Below are 21358 nucleotides of genomic sequence, written 5' to 3'. Positions count from 1 at the left end.
CCTCTCGCACGGCTCTTTTGGGGTGAATTCTTACTTTTTTTGTGCCTCTTCCTACCGAAGGAGCCTGGAGGGGGGGGGGTGACACCGGGTCTCATCCGATTTCCGAGCCCCCCGACGCGGCTGCCATCGCCCCTCGCTTCCGCGCTCTTTCTCAGCGCCTCAGTCAGGGATCTTCTGCTTACCAGGTGCCGTAATAGTGGGGTTTTTTTATTGTCTAAATTAAAAATAAGGAAAAAAAAAAAAAAACACGAAGAAATGTTATTAAAATCAAAGCTCTTTTTCTGCCCATCCTTTTCCTCCCCTGCTTCAGCTTCCAGCTTTGCCTTAAGGCGAATCTCTCCAGCCCCCCTCCACCTGAGGACGTGACACTTTTACCACCCAGGTGCAAAAAAAACCGTAACTAATATAAGTTTAGGGCTTATATATGGGGTTATATATATGTATATTGGGGGGTTGTTCTGAATAAAAACCCGCGTCGCGGCAGGTTGTGGTACCGGGCCGGGGCTGACTCCTGTCAGGGGTCGGGGCGGTCCCTCTCGGGCCGGGGCGGTCCCCCCCGGAGCGGGAACGGGTTCCCCCCGGCAGCAGGGACGACGCCTCCGGAGCCCGGTCCGGTCCCTCCGGGTCGTTCCCCGTCAGGCGCCGCTTCCCCCCCTCAGCGCTGTGAGGAAACACCCGGGAGGGCGGGAAAATTCCCGCCTTTTTTCCCCCCCTCCGGTAGCGGGGCATCGGCCACGCCCCCTCCCCGCCCACCCCCTCCCATTGGCCTGTTGCCGCTCGATATCTGCATAACCCCGCCTCTCCCCTCAGCACGACCACGCCTGTTTCCTTATAAGGCGTGCCCCCGCCCACTTCCCCCCCCCCCCCGCCGCTGCCGTCAAGCGCGGCGGTGTCGCGCCGGCGCGGGCTTTTCGCCGCGGAGATGGCGGAGCCGGAGCCGGTGTCGGCCGAGGCGGTGCTGAGGGAGCTGGGGCTCTTCGAGCTGCGCTGCGAGGGGGAGGACGTGCCCGGCAGGCGTGAGGAGACCGACCGGGGCGGGGGGGCACGGCTGGGGGTGCTAGTGGGTGTTGGGGGGGAGGCAGGGGGGATTGGGTGGTGCGGAGGTGTCAGGGGGGCGTTTGAGGGGGGATTGGGTGGTGTGGGGGCGTCAGGGGAGGTATGTGGGGGGTGTTGGGTGTTTTGGGGGTGTTTGAGGGGGGATTGGGTGGTCTGGGGGCGTCAGGGGAGGTATGTGGGGGGTGTTGGGTGTTTTGGGGGTGTTTGAGGGGGATTGGGTGGTCTGGGGGTGTTAGGGGAGTGTTGGAGGGGGAATTGGGTGTTTTGGGGGTGTCAGGGGAGGTGTCTGAGGAGGTGTTGAGTGTTTTGGGGGTGTCAGGGGGTGTCTGAGGAGGTATGGGGTGGTCTGGGGGTGTTTGAGGGGGTATTGGGTGGTCTGGGGGTGTTTGGGGTGGTATTGAGTGGTCTGGGGGTGTCAGGGGAGGTATGTGGGGGGTGTTGGGTGTTTTGGGCGTGTCAGGGGAGGTGTTTCAGGGGGTATTGGGTGGTCTGGGGGTGTTAGGGGAGGTGTGTGTGAGGTGTTGGGTGTTTTGGGGGTGTCAGGGGAGGTGTTGGGGGGGTACTGGGTGGTCTGGGGGTGTTAGGGGAGGTTTGGGGAGGGTGTTGGGGGGTGTTAGAGGGGGTATTGGGTGGTCTGGGGGTGTGAAAGTAGGTGGTTGGGGGTATTTGGGTGGTTTGGGGGTCTCAGGGAGATGTTTAGGGGGCGTCAGGTGGTCTTGGGGTTTCGGGGGTTGTTTGAGGGGGTTTCTGGTAGTTTGGGGCTGTCAAGGGGGTTGTTTGTGGGGGTCTGGGGATGTCAGGAGAGGTGTTTGGGGGGGTATCAGGTGTAGCGGGGGCTGTAGGGGAGTTTTTTTGGGGGGTGTCGGGTGGTTTGGGGGGGTGTTACGGGGGTCAGGACTCCGGGAGCTGCCAGGTTTTGGGGGGTACAGGCTGTTGGGGTTGGGGGTATCGGGATGAGTTGGTTGTTTCGAGGGTCTGGAGAGGAAGATGAGGAGGAGGAAGGTGGTGGGGGGGGGGGCCCCAACCCCATTAACCCCTCCCTCCCCGCAGTGGTGGAGCTGTGCCTGACCCACGGGCTGGACCCGGTGGCTTTGGCTAACGAACTGTTGGCCTTCGTCACCAGCAAGGACCTCGGCACCCAGCTCTCCGCCGACGGCCTCGACGCCTTCGAGCACGAGGTGCGGGGATCCCCCGATTCCCTCCCCCCGCACCCCAAAACCCCTAGAAAAAACAGGGGGACGCTCACCCCTCTCCTCCTCTTCCTCCTCCAGGTCCTCGCCAAGCGGTGCAGCAGGGTCCCCCGAAAAAGGGACAACCGCTACGGCGGCCTCCACGACGTCCACTCTCTCCAGGAGCTGTATCCGGCCGGTTTTGGGGTGATCCTTAAAAAAAAAAAAAAAGGGGGTGTTACAGAGCCCCGTGGGGGGTGGAGCGCCTTCGGCCTCGTCAGCGCCGGTTAACGGGAGGAATTCACGGCTTGGGGGGGTGCTGGTGGGCGTCCCCCCAAAAATAAGGGGCTTGGGTGCTCCTTAACGAGCCGGCAGCCTCGACGAGGAAGAGGAGGATGAGCTGCTGGATGCCTACACCACCCCGTCCAAGGTGCACCCCAAAACCTACCCCCAAATTTCCCATTTTCTGCCCCAACCCCCTCCCCCGCCCCAAAACATTCCGGTTTTTTTCACTTATTTTAAATTTTCTTTTTAATTTCCTCACAGGGTTCCCAAAAACGCAGCAATTCCACCCCGGAAAACCCCCGGCCCAAGCGAACCCTCTCCTCCCGCAGCCCTTACGCGCTTTTCTCTCCCAACAGCTTCTCCCCGAGGTAAACCGTCGCACCGGGACCGCTGTTCGCGGTGGTACTGCCGCCGGTCGTCACCGTCACCCCTTTTTTGTCCCCGCAGCGTCACCCCTTCCCAAAAATATACAGCGCGCAGCAGCCGGGGCGAGGTGGTGACCTCGTTCGGCTCCGTCCAGGGTCCCTCCTGGAGCGGTCGCGGCGGTTGCGGTTGTACCCCGAAACTTTTCGGTCCCCCGGAAGAAAATTTAACAAAAAGCTACAAATTCATGTTCCAGAAAGCGCTCGACGTCCGAGAAGGTGATGCCGCAACTCGGGGAGGGGCTCGGGACGCCACGCTTTGGTGGTAACGCCGGTTTTTTGGGGGTGTTTCGGGGCACGGACAACACCTGTGCTCCCTCCGTAGCGCTGTCTTGGAGGATCGAAGAGCTCGGTGACGCGCTGAAGAGCCACCATCACCTGGAGGACTTCGCCTCGGTGTTACTCCCGGCGCAGGTGAACACCCCGAGCGGTCACCCCCCACCCCGCGCCCGCTTTTGTGGGCGTTTTGGGGCCGAAACGACTCCTTCAGAGATTGATTGCGGTTGGTTTTGTCGTCCCCGCGTAGGAACCGGTGACGGTGCTGGGCCGGATCGGCTGCGACAGCAACGGGAAGCTCAACGCCAAATCGGCGGTGCTGGAGGGTGACAGGGAACACTCCTCGGGCGGACACGTCCCCCTCGACCTCTCGGAGCTGAAGGAATATTCCCTTTTTCCCGGTCAGGTGTGGCCGCGGCGTTTTTGGGGCGCGGGGGTGGGGGGGGGGAACTCCCTCCCCCCCCCCCAATTTTTTCTCCCCCAAATTTTGAACCCGACGCCATTTTCTCACCCGCCGTCAGGTCGTGGCGCTGGAGGGGACCAACAGCACCGGCAGGAAGATGGTGGTCTCCAAGCTCTACGAGGTGACGGCGTGGCGCTGCCGGCGTCCCCGCGGACGGCTTTGGGGCTGGGTTTTGGGGTGAAAAATGAGGATTTTGAGGCAATTGATGATTTATCCGCAGGGGGTGCCCCTTCCCTTCCACGCGCCGACGGAGCCGGCCCCAGGTGAGCCCCGACGCTTCCCCCGCCGGCGGCCGCTGCCGTTTAAAGCCGGGATGCGTTAAACCTCCCCGCCGGACCACGGAAAGGTTTTGGGGTGTCCCAAAACCCCTCTTTTTCTCCCCAAAACCCCTCTTTTTATTTTTTTTTTTTTTTTTTTTTGTCCCTGCAGAGCAGAGGATGGTGCTGGTGGCCTGCGGACCCTACACCCCCTCCGACAGCATCGCCTACGACCCGCTCGCCGACCTCGTCGAGGTGATCGGCCGCGACCGCCCCGACGTCTGCGTCCTGGTGAGGGGCCGCGGCGGGAACGGGGTCCCCCCGATCTCGGGAGACCCCGCTTTTATTATCTAAACCCGTTATTTTTATTAATTAAACCGATTATATGTGATAAACCAAGAGGCCGCAGGGTCAAAACGCATTTGAGGTTCCAAAACATTGAAAATCAGGGTAACAAATGGCTGCTGAGGAGAGAGGCGGCTCGGGCGTAACCCCAAAACGCCTGTTTTTCACCCTAAAGTGACAAAACGCCTGTTTTTCACCCTAAAGTGACAAAAAAAGCCGTGTTTTAAGAGCAAATCGTGCTCTTTGAGCGTCCCCAGCAGCCCGACTTGCCCGCTCGGAAAGGACGCGCTGCTTTTATCAATCTCTCCTTTTAGGCTTGGTTTGCCCCGACCGTTTTGGGGCTGCAGGATAAAATTTGAGCTTAATTAAGAAGAATAATTTAAAAAAATACCTTTTTCTGGGCGGTTTCGCGCGTTTCGCGGGGCTCCCGGGGCTGGCAACGCCTGGGGGGGCGTCCCCGCTTGTGGTTTTCTCTGATTTTTTTCACCGTTTCTTCGCAGTTTGGGCCGTTCCTGGATGCCAAACACGAACAAGTGGAGGTGAGGGAGAATTGGGGGGCCCTGGGGTCCCCCCTCGGGGGGGGCTCAGCGGGGCGACCCCCCAAAACCCCCCCAGCGTGCGAGCGGGGTGGCGGAGGGGGGTGATTTTTTTCCCCCAAATTCTCCCATCCGCACGGATTTTGGGGCGACGGATCCACGGTGCCGGACTCTGGGAGGGCAGAGAAGCTTGGGGAGGCGGTGGGGGTGTCGCGGCGTCCTCCCTGCGCACCCCAAAAAAAAGGGGGAATTGTGCAAATCCCGTTGTTTTCCCCCAATTCGTAGAACTGCCAGCTCCTGGGGTCCTTCGCCGAGGTCTTCAAGCTCTGCCTGAAGACGATAATCGAAGGGACGAGAAGGTAGGGACAGCGACCGCGTCGCGTTATTACCGTTTCCACGGGTGGTTTTGGCCCAAAAATTCCTCTTTCGGCACCAAACGAGATCCGGACGGGGGGGATTCAACCGATTCCTGCGAGGGAAACAGGCGGTGAGAGGGGGGAAATCGTTGGGTTTTGGTTGAAAGCCTCGTAACAGGCTCTGAAATGGATTTGGGTCGCGTTTGCTTGCTGCCGGCCGTGATTTATAGCTGGATCCTGGCTTTTTCCCCCAAAAAAAAGGAACCGGGAACGGTTGGCGGCGCTTTTTTTCCCCTCCCCGGTGTTGCGGCAGGGACGGTTGACGGCGCTTCACCCCTCCCGGCGGTGCGAGGGACAGCGCGAACAAAGAACAAACGAGGGTGTTTTTTTGCCTTCCTGCCGGGCGCTGCCAGACTCCGGCAGGGACGGGGATGCGATAACCTCGTCCCTCGCGCTGTCAACAACCTGATTGTTGTCCCCCGAGGGGCCGGGGACACCCCGAAACACCTCTTCACACCCCTCCAGCGTCACTCAGACTTGCTGCTACCTCATTTTCTTAGCGTATCCAGACTTTGTCCTTTACGATTGTTTTCTAAATTCACTAAAACGGCCGGTTTTAATCTTTTTTTTCCTGTTTCTCAGGTAGAGGGGGACGAGGTCCCGTCCCCGCACAACGGGGGAGGGCTGTATTCTCAGCCCGATTGTTCAACAACACCCTCGGGGGCTTCAACCCTAGAAAAAAACATCCTCATCTCACAGCCCCTTCCCTTCACGCGGGGTGAAATGCCTCCCCTGAGCAGCTTTTGGGGGAATTTCAGCAGATTTTGGGTCCTCTCGCTGCCAAGAATGCCCCAAAACGGGCTATTTTGGAGAGCGTCCGGCTGTAGTTTCTACGTGAAGTGGTGGTTCTGGGCGGTGAATTGTTTCTCGGCTCCCCGCGTCAATTCATCACCTGGTTTTTCCCTCTTTTTCCGCCAGCGCCGGCTCTCACCTCGTCTTCGTCCCCTCGCTGCGCGACGTCCACCACGACTACGTCTACCCGCAGCCGCCGTTCCTCTACCCCGAGCTGCCGAAAGACGACAAACCGGTAACGAACCCTCGTGCGGCGATTCCGCTTTTTACCCCCCCAAAAAAGCTGAATTTCCGGGAAAACCCCACCTGTCCTTGCAAAAAAAACCAAGTTGCCGAGCTTTGAGGTGAAATCCCTCTTTTTTTTTTTTTTTCCGGTTTCTTTTCCCATCCGGCAGCGATTTCTTGCCAAAAAAATAAATCCCCTTTGGGAGCAGATACCAGTAAAGCTGTGACTTCCTGGAGGAGATGGGATTTGGGAGCGGAAATCCGACGGTCCCACGCCTCGCTCGTTAGGTCACGGCGTTCCCCGAGCCGCTTAACGAGCAAACGGGGAATTAAATAAAAGCAGCGGGACGATGGTGCCGTCGGCCTCCAGCCCTTTTTGGGTTAAAATTCCCTAATTTCACTTTTTTTATCCCTAGGGAGCAGCTTCGGATGCTCCTGGTAGAAAGTCCAGCGCAGCTGCGGCGTTTTTTTGGGGTGTATTTGGGGCGTTTAAGGAAAGCTTAGCGTGATGGTGGCGTTTTAGGACTGGTTTAGGGGCATTTTAGGACCGGTTTAGGGGTGTTCAAGAAAAGCTTAGCGTGATTGCGGTGTTTTAGGGCAAGTTTGGGGTGGTTTAGGGTAGATTGGGGGTATTTGAGGAAAGCCCAGCGTGACTACAGCATTTTTAGGTGAGTTTGGGGCGGTTTTTAGGCGGGTTTGGGGTGGTTTTAGGCCAGTCTGGGGCATTTAAGGAAAGCTTATCACGATTGTGGCATTTTAGGGCAAGTTTGGGGTGGTTTAGGGCAGATTTGGGGTATTTGAGGAAAGCCCGGCGTGACCGCAGTGTTTTAGGGTGGGTTTGGGGCATTTTAGCGTGGGTTTGGGAGTGTTTTAGGACTGGGTTTGGGGCGTTTTAGGACCGGTTTAGGGGCGTTCAAGAAAAGCTTAGCGTGATTGCGGTGTTTTAGGGCAAGTTTGGGGTGGTTTAGGGCAGATTTGGGGTATTTGAGGAAAGCCCGGCGTGACCGCAGTGTTTTAGGGTGGGTTTGGGGCATTTTAGCGTGGGTTTGGGAGTGTTTTAGGACTGGGTTTGGGGCGTTTTAGGACCGGTTTAGGGGCGTTCAAGAAAAGCTTAGCGTGATTGCGGTGTTTTAGGGCAAGTTTGGGGTGGTTTAGGGCAGATTGGGGGTATTTGAGGAAAGCCCAGCGTGACCGCAGCGTTTTAGGGTGGGTTTAGGGCATTTTAAGGCTGGGTTTGGGGCAATTTAGGACTAGTTTAGGATGATTGCAGTGTTTTAGGGCAAGTTTGGGGTGGTTTAGGGGAGATTTGGGGCATTTGAGGAAAGCCCAGCGTGACTGTAGCGTTTTTAGGCGGGTTTGGGGCGGTTTTTAGGCGGGTTTGGGGCGGTTTTAGGCGGGTTTGGGGCATTTAAGGAAAGCTGAGCGTGTTGGGGGCGTTCTGGGGCACCGTGGGGGCGTTTTAGCGTGCGTTTTGCGCTGGCGACGGCGGCAGGGTTGGCAAAGCCGCCTCCCGACCCGCCGTCACCCTCTTCCCCCCCCCCCCCATGCCGCAGCGCGTGCATTTCGTGTCGGACCCCTGCACCCTCGACGTCGACGGCGTCGTTTTCGGCCTGACCTCCACCGACCTCCTCTTCCACATGGGCGCCGAGGAGATCAGCTGGTGGGTGCTGGCGGGAAGCCCGGCTTCGGGAATGCGTCGGGAGCAGGGATCTCCCGCCGGATTCAGCCCCGAATTCGCGGAATCTCGGCAGGAAGCCTCATCCCGGGGGGGTGTTGCCTCTCCGTGGTCTCCTCCGGTTTCCCTCCCGGCGCATCCGATGCGGCGGCAGAGCTGCCCCATCCCTCCGTTCCTAGCAGAGTGGCTACCGGGTCGTGAATTAGGCCGCGTGCCTAATTAATTAGCACAGCCCGCAAGTTTTTTTTTTTTGGTTTTTTCCTTTTTCCTCCCTTTCCTTCACCGTTTTACCGCTTGTTTTCTCTCGCAGCTCATCCGGGATCTCGGACAGGTTCACGCGAATCCTCAAGCACATCCTGACGCAGAGGAGGTGAGGGCTCGGTGCGAGCACGCCGTCGAACCCAAAAAGGGCTTTTTTGTGGCCAAACGAGGGAAATCCGGCACTCTTTTTGCTGCCTTCCCCTTTAAAGTCATTTTTTTTAACCTAAAAAATGCCCTTTTTGGGGTTTGATAACCCTTGAAAAACAGGATTTTGGAGGGTTTTAGCACTGTAAGTCCTCCGGACTGGTGTGCGTCAGGCTTCCTCAGCTGACAGCTGCCCTCAGAGATAGCAGCTACTGGCTGACAGCCAAAAGAAGCAGAAATAACTCTTTCTACCCCAAAATTATCTGCCGGTTGTGTCCGAGATGGTGTCACGGCGCTGTTGCTACAGGCGAAGGCTGCGGTAACCTGTTGTCCCCCCTCTCTGGTAGTTACTACCCGCTGTACCCCCCTTCGGAGGAGCTGAACGTCGACTACGAGAGCTTCTACAGCTACGCCTCGTTACCCGTCACCCCCGACGTCCTCGTCACCCCCTCGGAGCTGCGGTACTTCGTTAAGGTCAGTCGGCGTGCGCACCTCCTGAAGTACCCCCAAAAAACACTGTATTTTGACGTATTTGGGTAAAACCCGGTTGACAGCATGAATAAAGCACAGTCTCGTGCGTGGCAGCGACTGTAGCCGGGGGGTTGCGGTTGTTGGTGTCCCTGCCGGCTGTAGCCAGGGGATTGCAGCCATCGGTGTCCCTGCCAGCTGTAGCTGGGGGGTTGCGGTTGTTGGCGTCCCTGCTGGCTGTAGCCAGGGGGTTGCGGCCATCAGTGTCCCTGCCAGCTGTAGCCAGGGGGTTGCAGCCATTGGTGTCCCTGACGGCTGTAGCTGGGGGGGTTGCAGTTGTTGGCGTCCCTGCCGGCTGTAGCCAGGAGGTTGCGGCTGTTGGCATCCGGATCCATGACCATCGCTCTTGTATTCCCACAGGAGGTGCTGGGCTGCGTCTGCATCAATCCTGGCCGGCTGACGAAGGGCCAGGTCGGGGGTACCTACGGCCGCCTGTACCTACAGCGGGAAGACACTACGGGCGAGCGGAAGAGTCCGTGTGTTGCCGCTCAAGTTGTTAAAATCTAAGTTGTCGGGACAGAGACTTATTCAACCTCAACCCTTCTTCCACCTCCGACTTAATTCCTTCACGGAGAGAAATTAGCGTTAAAATACACTTTGAATTTTGGTTAAAAACCACCCAAAACGCTTGTGTTCCTCCCCGCGCCCGCAGCTGCCTTCGCCTGACTCCGTTTCACGGGGTGCCGACTCTACACCGCGCCCCGGCTCCTCCTGGAGCACCCCAACGTGGCGGGACTCCGCCCCACCCTAACAATCGCTAACTGATCGATTAACGAGAAGCACGAGGCGGCAGGAAGCCGATTTTCGGAGCGGTTTTTACGGTTGTAGTTTCAGCCGACCTGGATTGGTGGCGACGCGCGCGCAGGGTGTAGTTTTTTTTGGGGCTGTGGATTTGGGGTTTGCTCGTTAGCGGGAGGACGCTCCTGCTCGTTAAGGAAACGAAGAAGATCCTCCAGCCGGATTTACCCATGGAAAAGGGGAATCTCGGTGTGCGGTGGGGGTGAAATCCTCCTTTGCCGGGGTACCGGCGTCCTGGTTTCACCCCCGGGTGACGTCATTTGCGTCGAGCTTCCTCATTAGAGGACTCGGAGATTAATTAATCTAAAAGCAATTAATTTACAGGTGGCCGGCGGGGGCTGTGCTGCCGTTGTCCGAATTTTGGGGGGTTTCGGTGAAGGATACCGCAGCTCTTCACTCGCCGGCGGGTGAAAAACCAGCGGCGGGTTTGGGTTTGAAACGTTTTCCCCGTTTTTTGCCTCAAATTTACGTTGAGGACGCTCCCGTTGTTCGTTCCGCGGGGAAAAAAGGGGGGAAAAAAGGCTTTTTTTGCTGAAAAAAAAGGTCGATCTGATGTGAAGAAATGGAAGTTTTGTACCTCTCCCCGCCCGCGGGGTAGTTACAGGCGGCGGGAGGCTGGAAAACAACCTCGTCAGTCGGCGCTGAGCCGGCGCGCGTCTCCCTTCGTTAATTTTCCGCTTAATTACCTGCCTGGCCTTATTACAGGCTCCTTCCAGAAGCGCCGGCTTTATCTTCTCTCGCCCTTTAGATCCCGCGTGGGCGTCGGGGCGTATTTAGGGTAAAACCGGGGGAAAACGGGTTCTGGGGAGGGAGATCCCCTGCCGGTTTTGGCGCGTAGCTCCGGCTGCTCAGGATTTGCCAGAAAATGGCCGGTTTCACCCCAAATACCTGCGCAAAGCGGCCGGGCAGCGTCGTCGCCGTCGTCGCCCGGCGCATCTCGGCCTCTGATCTTTTGCTGGTTTTTAGCGCTTCTCACCCCGAATAAAAACCCTTTTTTTTTTTTTTTTTTGCCTCAGCGTGGGTAAAAGCTGCTTTTTTTCCTGCTTTTTTCAGCCTTGCCAGCTTTTTTTTTTTTTCACCTGCTGCAGGAGGAGGGGAACAAAACTCCGTCTTCTCCTCATTTTTGGCTTCGATGCGCCTCATCCGGCCTCGGTTTCCCTCATAAAAATGCTGATTTCGGTTAAAAACGCTGATTTCGGTTAAAAATGCTGATTTTGGTTAAAATGCAGCTGGGCGCCGCGTTGAGGGGGGATTTTGGGGGGGGGGGGGGGGTCGATTCAAAAACAGGAGCGAAGGCGTTTGCTTCTTCTCGTTCGCTTCTTAATTAAATGGTTCTTTGCCTCTTAATTAGATGATCCGCGAGGATGAGGCTGATTTGGGATTTAAACGAGCGGAGGCTCCAGTTTTTTTGGGCATGGGGGGGCTACGCCGCTCCGTAGGGAATCCCCCGCTTCCCTTTGGAGCCGGCAGGAATTTTTCCAGCTTTATTTTTATTTCCCCAGGGATTTTTCTAATAGAGAGCCGCGTCTTCCCGTGGCGGAGCGGGGAAATCGAGGCACGGCGACGTAGGAAAGGCGAAACCACCCGGCTCTTCATCCCGGTGAGAAACCAACGCCGTCGCTCCGTGTTTTGGGAAACAGGGAGGGGAAAAAAGGGGGAAGCGAGGCCCCGTGCCGGGGTGGGGCTTGCCCGTTGGCTTGGAGCCGGCTGCGCCAACGCTCCGGCGTTGGGAGGAAGGGAACGGCCACGGTTGTCTCCGGCTCAGCCGCCAGAGCGGGAGGAAGCCAGCGGTGAGGATCGGCCGCGATCCCGCTTTTGCTTTCCGGTGAGATTCCTCCCCCCCCTCCTTCCCCCGTTGTTGTCACCGGTACCGGCATCGGGTGTAGCCATAGGGTGCGGCGGTAAATTTGGGAGCTTGGGGGGGGGGTGGGGGGGTGGGAATTTGGCCTCTTTTTCCCGGCGGCTCGCGGCACCGGTTCGCAAATCCCCGCCGCCGCGGCGAGCTGTCGGGCCCTGCGGCGGGATGCTGAGGACGCTGGGGGGGGGGGGGAGGGCGGTGCTTTTTCCTGCTATTCGGGATGTTTTTGTGTCCCTGTCGCATCCCTCATCCCCAATTTAAAGGGAGGGGGAACGATTCCTTCCTTTTTTCCAAGAAAAAAGAGCGGATCCCTTCCCCCGCGCCCCCCTTTTCCCCCCCTCCGCGGTTCCCCGCAGCCACCTCTTAATTTTAGCCCCTAGCTGCGAGGTTTCCGACTGCTCCCGGCTTAAATTAGCCGGCGGATCCCCCAAAATAGACGGCGTGCTTGCGGGGAGGGAGGCCGGATCCCGCTCCGGGATTTTTTTCCAGGAGGATTTTCCAATGTAAATAAGGATTCCTAGGTTTTGAAGTCCCATATTTCAAAGGAGTTGTCCGGACTCCGACCCCATCGCGGGGAAAGAGGAGCGACCTGTACCGTGATCCCGGGAATTCCCGGCGCTCCCCCCGGCGCTCGGGTGGGGCTCGGCCGGGAGGAGCCACCAGAAAGAGTTGTTTTTTTCCTGGGTTTTAAGGCTTTTTTTTTTTTTTTTTCCCCCTTTTCCGTCTCGGCTTCGGTTTGCGGCGGGGTGCGTGGCGCGGCCAGGGGAAACTGAGGCACGGAAGGGGTTTGGCTACGGTTGCGGCCGCCGTGTTTTCCTACCGTGCGCCGGCATTTCCTCATCCTCAAACTTTCCTCCTTGGATATTCCTTATCGGTGAAAATCTCTTCCGGATATCGGTGTTTTCCCAGTCCCAGGGGAAAAAAAAAAAACAAACAACAACCCAACGGGGTTTGATGACGCGGCTGTTAGGAGGGGACAGCCGGCGCTGCCGTGCCCCGAACGCACCTCGCCGCGGTGTCCCTCGGCACGGAGACGTCGCCGGCGGCTCTTCCCTCCCCGCTTGCCGATCCGGTGCGCGTTCCTCATCGGGATTCGGGGCCGGATGCTCGAGGTAGGACAGCGGAGAGGAATGAATTCCTTGGGTTTTTTACCGATTTCCCCTTTTGCGATAAGCAGGAGGATCTTGGATAAATTTTTCCTCACGGATCGATGCCAGCAGCCGGGGCATCGCCCCACGTGTCGCCAAACAGCTTTTGCCATCGCTCCGGAACATCCCTATTCCTTAAAAAAAAAAAAAAAAAAAAAAAAATCCATAATTGCCATCCCAAAGGGTCCTTTTTCCGCACCCCAACGCTCCTCCGGCTCAGGGACCGCGGGATAAGGGGCTGCGTTTTCATCCCCCGCGTGAATATTCCCTCTGCGGGGAAATCTTTTTCCAGGTGCAAATTTTTAGGCGCAGATTTTCTCTGGGCAACCGAGAAAAGGTGCGAAAAGGCTCAAGAGGGGCTCGAAAAGGCTTAAAAATGCTCAAGAGGGGCTCAAAATGGCTCAAAAAGGCTCAAGAGGGGCTTAAAAAGGCTCAAGAGGGGCTCAGAAATGCTTAAAAAGGCTCAAGAGGGGCTCAAAAAGGCTCAAGAGGGGCTCAGAAATGCTCAAGAGGGGCTCAGAAATGCTTAAAAAGGCTCAAGAGGGGCTCAGAAATGCTTAAAAAGGCTCAAGAGGGGCTCAAAAATGCTCAGAAAGGCTCAAGGGGGGCTCAAAAAGGCTCAAAAATGCTCAAAAAGGCTCAAGGGGGGCTTAAAAAGGCTCAAGGGGGGCTCAAAAAGGCTCAAGATGGGCTCAAAAATTCTCAAAAAGGCTCAAGAGGAGGAGAGGGGGAAGGAATTGGCTTCGTTTGCCACGGCGGTTGTCGCTCCCTCGCTTGATTTCGGCGCCTTCAAGCGGGAAGAGTTGAAGCCTCCGTCATCGAATCGCTGTTTTTGCGGGATCTTGACAAATTTTCACGTACCGAACCTTAAGTTGCTGAAAACGGGCCAAAAAACCCCAAAATGTTTGTGTCCCGAAGCCTAAATTGCTGAAAAAGGGCAGAAAAGAAACAAATTTTCATGGAGTTGAGGCATAAATTGCTGAAAAAGGGCAGAAAAGAAACAAATTTTCACGGAGTTGAGGCATAAATTGCTGAAAAAGGGCAGAAAAGAAACAAATTTTCACGGAGTTGAGGCATAAATTGCTGAAAAAGGGCAGAAAAGAAACAAATTTTCACGGAGTTGAGGCATAAATTGCTGAAAAAGGGCAGAAAAGAAACAAATTTTCACGGAGTTGAGGCATAAATTGCTGAAAATAGGCAGAAAAGAAACAAATTTTCACGGAGTTGAGGCATAAATTGCTGGGAACGGGTGGAAAGGAAACAAATTTCCGTGTAGCGAAGCCTAAATTGTTGAAAACGGGCGAAAAAGAAATAAAATTTTCATGTAGCGAAGCCGAAATGTCTGAAACCAGGCCGAAACGAAACAAAATTCTCACGAACCAAAGCCTAAATTGCCGAAAACAGGCGGAAAAGAAGTAAAATTTCAGGGACCGAAGCCTGAATTGATGAAAATGGGCAAAAATCCCATTTTGGGGTTTTACGCCTTTTCCAGGTCTTTTTTTCCTTCCCGAGCACAAAGGGAAAGGCCGCTACCCGCAGCCCTGAACTTTCCCAGCGTTCAGGCATTCCCGGCGTTCCCGGCAGCCTTCCTCCCGGCCCAGTGGGGCACTGGGATTTCCCAGAGCCCAGACTGGGAAAGAGGAGGCGGCGGGGGGAGAAATTGGGGTGAGGGACAACAATTTCTGTCCGGTGCCGGTGGAAGGCGTCGAACCGCCGCGCCGGGCGGGAGGGGACGGTGGCCCTTTGGCTCCCGTTTGTCCTCATCCCACCTCCGAAACGGAAAAAGTTGAATATTTCCGGGTGATGAGAGGCTTTTCCCCCTGCGAATCCCATTTTTCCCCCCGCGAATCCCCTTTTTTCCCTACAAATCCCCTTTTTTCTAATTATTTCCGTGCTTTTTCGCGGCGCTCTGGTTCCCCGGCGCGGCGCAAGGGGAGCTGAGCCGGGCGGCTTGCGGCCGCGCGTCCGGCAGGCGTTTTGGCGAGCGCCGGCGCTCCTCCCAATCCAGATCTCCGTGAAGACGTGCTTCCCTCCGTCCCCCTCTCTCCGCCGACGCCCGCGGCTCCGCCATCATCTCCTCGCGGCGCCGGTATTTCACGCCAGCGGCGCAGCCGCCGCCTCGACAGGCTGTCGTTACGCCGCCCGCTTTAATCCGCCCGGGATTAACGAAGCCGAATTCTGCATCGTCAGGATTTTTCCCTCGCCGGAGCCGCCAGGAACAGGATTACCGGCAACCGCGTTCCTCCCAGGGCCGCGTTCCTGATGCTGCCGGCATCACCGCGCTTCATTTTGAGCTGTTTTAGCGATCTTTTGCCGCTCCATCTCCTCTCCCCCACGCCGCTGTCAACCGAACGTGACCTCGGGAGCGTCTCCGGCTGTAGCGGCGCGTACGTCGGTCGCCGTTTGCGGGCGGGGAGATGTAACGGGTGTTTCTCAACCCCGAGAAGAGGCAATTGGGGGGGGGGGGGGAAGGGAATAAAGCGAGCAGCGTAGGCAGGATGAGGCCGCAGGTGCGGTTTCGGCAGCGCTCGCTAACGGTAACGATGGTGCGTCGGGAGGTTGAAGGCGAAGGTGGGGTTTCCAACCCTCTGTGTATTATTATTGTGTTTTTACGGATAAATTGAAGGGGCAGGACGATCCGGCAGCGCTCCGCGGTCTCGGTGGGATTATACCGCCTCGAAAGCCCAGCGCTTGACATCTCCCAGAGCCAACACCCGCCGACTGACGCGGCGTTCGACACCGCCGGGCGCGTGGCTCCTGCTGTACTTGAAACGCCGGCCCTCGGGGAGGTCACCCGGCTCAATTCATCCAGCGTCGGCCGCCGACTGGATTTCGCTGGCTCTTTGGCACCAGCCGGGGCGGGTTTCGGACGGGGAAAGCGCCTGACGCGGTTGTTAGGGCTGTAAAACACAGGGGGAACGACTGTTTCCCAGCGCTTCGCGGTGTTTGGCAGCGGCGGCTGACTGAAAACCCCAACCGGAGAACGGCTTGTGACGTCTTGCCGGGACGGTTCAGGGGTTGATGTGAAGAGCAGGGCTCGGCCGCGGTGGTTTCACCATCGGCTCTCGCTTTCCGGGTGCGGCTGTAACGCTGCAACCTGTTTCGTCCCTTTTTTCTGTCCCACGAGGCGTTGCCCGAGGTTGTACGTGACGTATTATCGTGAAAAATGCCCGTTTTGGCCTTATTCCTCCTCAGCTGAAAAACCACGCCTAGAACTGAACGCGTAAAGTGTCAAAATTGAATGAATATGACCGAAACGGGAGACAAAAACCCCCAACTTCCTTCCCCCTCCCTGCCTTAATCTCTATTATTTTTTATTTTAGCTTGTTGTTGGGTGGGGCTGGATTACGCGCGGCCACGAGGAGAGGGAATTGAAATGAAACCCAAAAATCTCTTTTGGGCTAGAAAAGCCGCTTTCCGCCGCTGCGCTCTCCCAACTTTTAACTCCGGACCCCGATTTTTTTTTTTTTTTTTTCCCCCCTAAAAATGCAAATCCTCGTGGATTTTGAGCTCTGAGCGCCCATTCCTGATTTTTCTCCCTCTCAAAAGCGACCTGGCGGAGAGGCCCGGCGTGCCTGGATTTAATTCCCTGAGTCGCTTTGTTATCAATAACGCCGCCAACGAGCTTGAGATAGAGAAAGGGAAAGCGTCTGGAATTAATTTCCTGGGACGTGTTGACGTTGAGGATCTCCGCCCTCCGTGTTATAACTTGCTTTTAAGCATTTTTTTTTCCTTTTTTTTTTTTTTTTTTTAAATTTTGCAGATTAATTTTAAAGCCGGGCCTAGGAAGACAGCCGTCTCTTGAGTTGGCGTGGAAGAGCTTTGCTCCTCGGCGCGATGTCCGCCAAGGTGCCGATCTACCTGAAGAGGGGCAGCAGGAAGGGGAAGAAGGAGAAGCTCCGCGATATCCTCTCCTCCGACATGATCAGCCCGCCCTTGGGGGACTTCAGGCACACGATCCACATCGGTAGCGGCGGAGAGAGCGACATGTTTGGGGACATCTCCTTCCTTCAGGGCAAATTTCATCTCCTCCCCAGGACCGAAGGCAGCCTTGACTCCGATAAGGACAGCCCCGACGCGGCGCCGTTCGAATTCTCCAGGACGGCCACCATCTCCGGACGCGAGCAGCCGTCCTCGGAGACTTCCTCTCCCCTCCTCAAAAACGCCATCTCCTTGCCCGTCATCGGGGGGCCGCAGGCGTTGACGCTGCCCTCGGCGCAAGCCCCGCCGAAACCGCCGCGGTTGCACCTGGATGACAAAGCCCAGCCGGCACGAGGCCGGGAAGGCGAGGAGGAGGAGGACGGCGAAGGCAGGGGCGCCGCCTCGCCGCCATATCCTTGCGCCTCCCGTTTCGCCGCCCCGACGAACGGCTTCACCGAGGAGAAGGGCGACGCCGAGCCGCCCTTCCTCTCCCACGCCGGCTCCCTCCTCTCCCTCCACGTGGATTTGGGGCCGTCCATTTTGGAGGACGTCCTGCAAGTGATGGAGAAACATCAAGCAGAGAGAGTGGGCGGATCTATACAGGATTCGGGCAGGCAGGAAATCTTGACGTGAAGACGACTCGAGGTAAAGACGATGAGAAATGGATGATTATTATTATTAATTATTTGGGGTTTTGGCTCTTAAATTACAGCTCAAACTCCCAAGTTTGACTCCGCGCGCCTTCCCTAACCGGCGCGCTGACAGCGATGTGTTGTTTCCTCTCGCAGAGCCCGTCGCGCGAACGGGACGTGAGCGTTTCTCCTCAGCGCCGCTCCCCGCAGATCTCCGGCTGTTCCCTCGGCACGGGGAGAATTAAAAAAAATAACCACCCTACGAAGCCAAGACGAAACGGGCAGCGCTCGCTGCCGGATTATATCACCGCTTGCCCGGATCAACTTCACCTTTAGCGATGGATCGAGCCGTAGGACTGCGCTGACCGGTAGAAAATAAGACACCGCGCCGTTCGAAATGTTTGTTGTACTGGACGGGGTGAAACAGCGACGGTTGAATTCCCGAAAATCTCAGCTGGGAGGAGTTTTGGGGTTTCGAGGGGTGTTTTTTTTTTACTTGAAGATGGGCTGCGCTCGGTCGAGGTGAAGGTGTGACGCTCGCTGTTTGCCAACCACCGGAATCATCAGGGTGATGTCAACCGTCAGCCTTCGACTTGATTTAATTTGTTTTAAAGATCCCGCAAATCGGTAAATCTAGCGGTTACGCGGCAAAAGGCTCCATCGGGCTTTAACGTTGCGTGGTCTCTAAGGAGAAGCTAAAAGCTCTCTGCGGAAAAGCTAAAACAACCCTCTGGGGCTGTATTTTGGCAACTAAATCTGTGGTTGGGAGTTAAAGTCGTAAATAAGATGCAAAAAAAAAAAAAAAAAAAAAAAAAACAACCAAAAAAAAAAAAACGTGAAGTGAAGGGTGAGCGACCGCCCGGCCAGATTCCTGCGCCACGGGGTGAAATTCATTCTCCCGCAAGACGCCGTCTCCATCAATCGCAGATTGTTTGGACGGACGGAGAAACGAGGGGGTGAAACGCTTCGGCACGCAGAAAGGAATGCGAATCCCTTCTGCTTTTTAAAAAATAATAATAATAATAATAATAAAAAAGAAAAAAAAAGGGCTGGAAATGCCAATTCCGCTGACGTCGGGGTGCAAGACCTTAACGCTCGGCTGCGAGGGCTTTCATTCTCTTTCCCGGTCTCTGAATCGAGGACAAGAGAAGCCTGTTGGACGCAGTAACGGTGTAAAAGCAAGCGGGACCTCGTTTCCTCGATGCCGTCGTTAATGAACCGCCTCGTTTTTAACCGTTTCTGGTAGTTTTAGCCCAGAATGAGGGTGGGAGTCCCCCCAGTAAGGAGTTAAGGCACCTCGCGAAGAGCACGCTGACTTTTTGCCGGAGCCGGACCGTGTATTTCTTTACATCATCGATTGCTGTTTCCTCCAGGTATCGTTAAATAACGAGTCATTAGATTAATGAGCTCGGAGCTCATCGCCACACAATCGTGTCCCGGCTCTTGCTTACTCTTGCCCATCCGCATTCGGAGTGAAGACCAAACCACTCTGTTTTGGTGGAAACGCCAAAGATTTGGGGTTAAACCAATTTTTCAAGCCTTCAGTCTGCAAAATAATTAAGAAAAATGAGGTTAATTGAGCTCGATCTGGGAAGCGGCTGGGTTTAATTTTGGTTTTGTGTGTTACGGTTCCATCCTTACCCGGTCTAAACTGACGGCGCTTCCTCCGAACAACACCCATCCGCGTGGCGGCGACTTATTTTTATTTATTTTAGGGTTTTTCTTACCAGAAATAACCCCGGGGGCGTTGTAGAGCATCGTTTATAATCAATTTACCCCGGCGATGGCGTATTTTCATGGGAGCCGTGGCTCAGAGCGTCAGCCCTGCTCGGTTTCCCAATATCCTCTTCGCTTGCGAAGACGCCGCAGCTGCCGTTCGGTCAAACAATTTGAAGGAAAAAAAGCCCGGAATGGATAATTTTGGGTGGTTTTCAGAGCATTTTGCTTGGTTTTTATGTGGCTTAACATTCTCGGGTGGGTCGCGACAATGCGGCGGTGCTCGTTTTCATGGATTTCCCCTTAATTAGGGAATGAAATGGAGCCGGGGATGACGAGGTTTGAGTTTGTCCCTCAACCTCTGCCTAATTAGCGTCAGCGATTACAAAACCTCGCCGAGAACCGGCACCGGATCTGGGCAAGGCCGGGGAGCTGCTTCCCCGCGTTTCGAAATAACGCCACGGAGGTAACGGCCAAAATCCCTTTTTTCTCCCCATTTTTTTTTTTTTTTTGCTCCGTCCACTTGTTACGAGCCGGGGGACGGATCTGGGCCGTTAAACGGCTTTAATTCGGTACCTCAGAGGGATCCATCCCGCTCCGGTGCTGGTATCGCGGCGCCTTCCCGAGCCGCCAGCTCGGCTCCCGTTTCTCTTCCAGCTCTCGGAGTTGGGATTACAAGGGGCTAAGTGGAAAAATTGCTTTAATTTGCTGGATTTTGGTGGTTTCCTACTGGGGAAAAGGCGACGCCCCCGCGTCTGCCACGCGCCTCCTCCCGCGCCACTGCCCTCTCTTCCCCGCTATATTTGATGTAAACCCCCCCCAAATTAACCCAATTTTTTCCCTCATTTTTCATCACGGTCTCATCTCCTTCGCTGCAAAAAAACCCACGTTTAATTAATTTTTAGCTGTTAGCAATAAAATCATTTGGGATTCCCCCCACCGCGGGGGTTTCCGCACAGGACGGGGGCTTCCTTCATCTCCTCCTCCTTCCCTCCCTAATTAATCCCTCCTCAAATTGCCGATTTATGCAAACAGCTCTTGCTAAACCCGGTGGTTGTTTTTTTTTGGGGGTTTTTTTTTTTTTATACCCCGTTCTAAGAAGCGTGAGTCACTCGGGCGGGAACGCTGTTCCCTGCTGTGACTCAGCCGGCATGTGCCGAACAACCTCTTTCCCCCTCGCTTTTTCGGGGAGATTTACGGCAAAATAAGTCAACGAGGAGTTTGGATTCATTTCGGGGAGGGGGCAACGGGTATTCACAAGCGGAGGGTTTGGGGGGTACAGGCTGACGCTCGGCTGTTGGCGGTCCTACCTACCCCGCAACTTCGTTATCCCAAGATTTCCGGGCAGCGGATTAACGACGCAATCAACTTGGCGAACGCCTACGCCGACATTTGGTGTTCGACCCCCCCCCCCCCCCCCCGCTGCGGGTTTGGTGCGCCTGACACCGGCACAACGCCTGTAGCCGGAGCGTCACAGCCGTTAATCACGGTGACGGAGCGTTGATTTTTATTGACGGGGCAGGAAAATAAAAAGCGGCTGCGTGTAGGCAAATAACAGCCGGCGTGGGATTAAGGGGAGGAGGAAGGGCGGGGGAAAGGTTTAACCTTAAAGGTAACCGAGAAAACCAATTTCCCAGCATGCAGGGGAAAAGAAAATAAAAGACAGAAAAGTGGAAATAACAAAGAAAAGCGAGAGAGGAATTCACCTGGCCCCTGTTTTCGGACAAACCACGCTTGCCGGGGGGTTGGCGGGCAACCTTGTGTCTGCCTCCCCGCCCTGCAGGATGAATTTTGAGATCTGTTTTGGTAAAAAGGGAAAAGGTTCAAAAATTTACATTTTCTGCATGAATTTCAAAAGAAAACGAGGCTCGGGGGGGGGGGGGGGGGTTTGGGGCGCGGTGGTGGTCGTGCCGGCACCGGGCGCTGAAACCGTAAATACCTGTGGGGAATCTCTACGGAGGTTTGCGATCCGATGGGGCGGACCCTGATTTATCCCTCGTTTCGTCCTCCCCCGTCCCTCTTTCCTTGTCGCCTCCTTCATCCGCCGCGCTCCTCCTCCTCCCATCCCAACAGCCTTCATCCCTCCCCCCTTGCTTTTCCTCATCTCCCATCCCTCCCGCCTCCGTTCTTGCCCCTTTTCCTTCACCCCAGGTTTTTCCTCTTCCTCTTCCTCCTCCATTTTGCCCCTCGCTCTTCCTCCCCGCCGCCCTTCATCCTCCCTCCCCCTGTACCTCCTCCGTTTTCTTAGAATCATGGAATCGTTGAGGTTGGAAAAGACCTTTAAGGTCATCGAGTCCAACCGTTAACCTCGCGCTGCCAAGGCCACCGCTAAACCACGTCCCTCAGCACCACATCTCCCCGGCGTTTAGATACCTCCAGGGGTGGGGACTCCACCGCCTCCCTGGGCAGCCTCTTCCAATGCTTGACAACCTTTT

General features: G+C 56.0%; 3 protein-coding genes and 1 long non-coding RNA gene across 8 annotated transcripts in view; 3 read left to right on the top strand and 1 right to left on the bottom strand.

Moving 5' to 3' along the window:
* Positions 1-78: 78 nt before the first annotated feature.
* LOC148053593 (uncharacterized) lies at positions 79-4796 on the bottom strand. Its single transcript, XR_015707923.1, has 4 exons — positions 4665-4796; positions 3720-3836; positions 2303-2438; positions 79-214 (listed from the first exon to the last, which is right to left on the bottom strand). It is a non-coding gene; the product is annotated as an uncharacterized LOC148053593 (long non-coding RNA).
* On the top strand, positions 247-9930 carry POLA2 (DNA polymerase alpha 2, accessory subunit). 3 transcript variants are annotated; one of them, XM_087772999.1, is made up of 19 exons: positions 247-382; positions 811-1016; positions 2107-2234; positions 2328-2413; positions 2601-2655; positions 2772-2878; positions 2958-3151; positions 3258-3346; positions 3459-3614; positions 3730-3792; positions 3892-3934; positions 4101-4219; positions 4774-4812; positions 5095-5168; positions 6144-6252; positions 7796-7902; positions 8228-8287; positions 8670-8796; positions 9211-9930. In XM_087772999.1, the coding sequence occupies exons 2-19, from the start codon at positions 923-925 to the stop codon at positions 9355-9357; spliced, it is 1797 nt and encodes a 598-aa protein (XP_087629125.1). In that variant the 5' UTR covers positions 247-382; positions 811-922; the 3' UTR covers positions 9358-9930. The 3 variants fall into 3 exon arrangements, with proteins under 3 accessions (XP_087629125.1, XP_087629127.1, XP_087629126.1); XM_087773001.1 differs by having other exon boundaries at positions 3130-3346; XM_087773000.1 differs by lacking the exon at positions 4774-4812.
* A 379-nt stretch (positions 9931-10309) lies between these two features.
* On the top strand, positions 10310-18793 carry CDC42EP2 (CDC42 effector protein 2). Of its 3 annotated transcripts, XM_087773029.1 has the most exons (4): positions 10310-10426; positions 11151-11248; positions 16418-17220; positions 17364-18636. In XM_087773029.1, exon 3 carries the CDS (start codon positions 16492-16494, stop codon positions 17206-17208), a length of 717 nt encoding a protein of 238 aa, XP_087629155.1. In that variant the 5' UTR covers positions 10310-10426; positions 11151-11248; positions 16418-16491; the 3' UTR covers positions 17209-17220; positions 17364-18636. The 3 variants fall into 3 exon arrangements, with proteins under 3 accessions (XP_087629155.1, XP_087629152.1, XP_087629154.1); XM_087773026.1 differs by lacking the exons at positions 10310-10426; positions 11151-11248 and adding an exon at positions 11340-11473; XM_087773028.1 differs by lacking the exons at positions 10310-10426; positions 11151-11248 and adding an exon at positions 12270-12618 and having other exon boundaries at positions 17364-18793.
* DPF2 (double PHD fingers 2) overlaps positions 18456-21358 on the top strand; it is a 22256-nt gene continuing 19353 nt past the window's right edge. Inside the window, exon 1 of the mRNA XM_087773011.1 lies at positions 18456-18580. The gene's annotated coding sequence lies outside the window, so the exon portion shown is untranslated. The remainder of the gene's footprint in view (positions 18581-21358) is intronic.

The sequence above is a fragment of the Nipponia nippon genome, unplaced genomic scaffold, assembly GCF_047370975.1.
Source record: "Nipponia nippon isolate SJK-2023a ecotype South Korea unplaced genomic scaffold, ASM4737097v1 scaffold_38, whole genome shotgun sequence".
In the NCBI taxonomy this organism is placed as follows: Eukaryota; Metazoa; Chordata; class Aves; order Pelecaniformes; family Threskiornithidae; genus Nipponia; species Nipponia nippon.
Note: the sequence above shows the minus strand (reverse complement) of the source record. Positions and strands in the feature narration are given on the sequence as shown.

Coding starts and splice junctions, on each gene's coding strand:
- POLA2 (XM_087772999.1), top strand. CDS start 923: ATGGCGGAGCCGGAGCCGGTGTCGGCCGAGGCGGTGCTGAGGGAGCTG. Junction 3,615..3,729: donor ATTCCCTTTTTCCCGGTCAG/GTGTGGCCGCGG, acceptor ACCCGCCGTCAG/GTCGTGGCGCTGGAGGGGAC. Junction 5,169..6,143: donor ATAATCGAAGGGACGAGAAG/GTAGGGACAGCG, acceptor TTTTTCCGCCAG/CGCCGGCTCTCACCTCGTCT.
- CDC42EP2 (XM_087773028.1), top strand. CDS start 16,492: ATGTCCGCCAAGGTGCCGATCTACCTGAAGAGGGGCAGCAGGAAGGGG.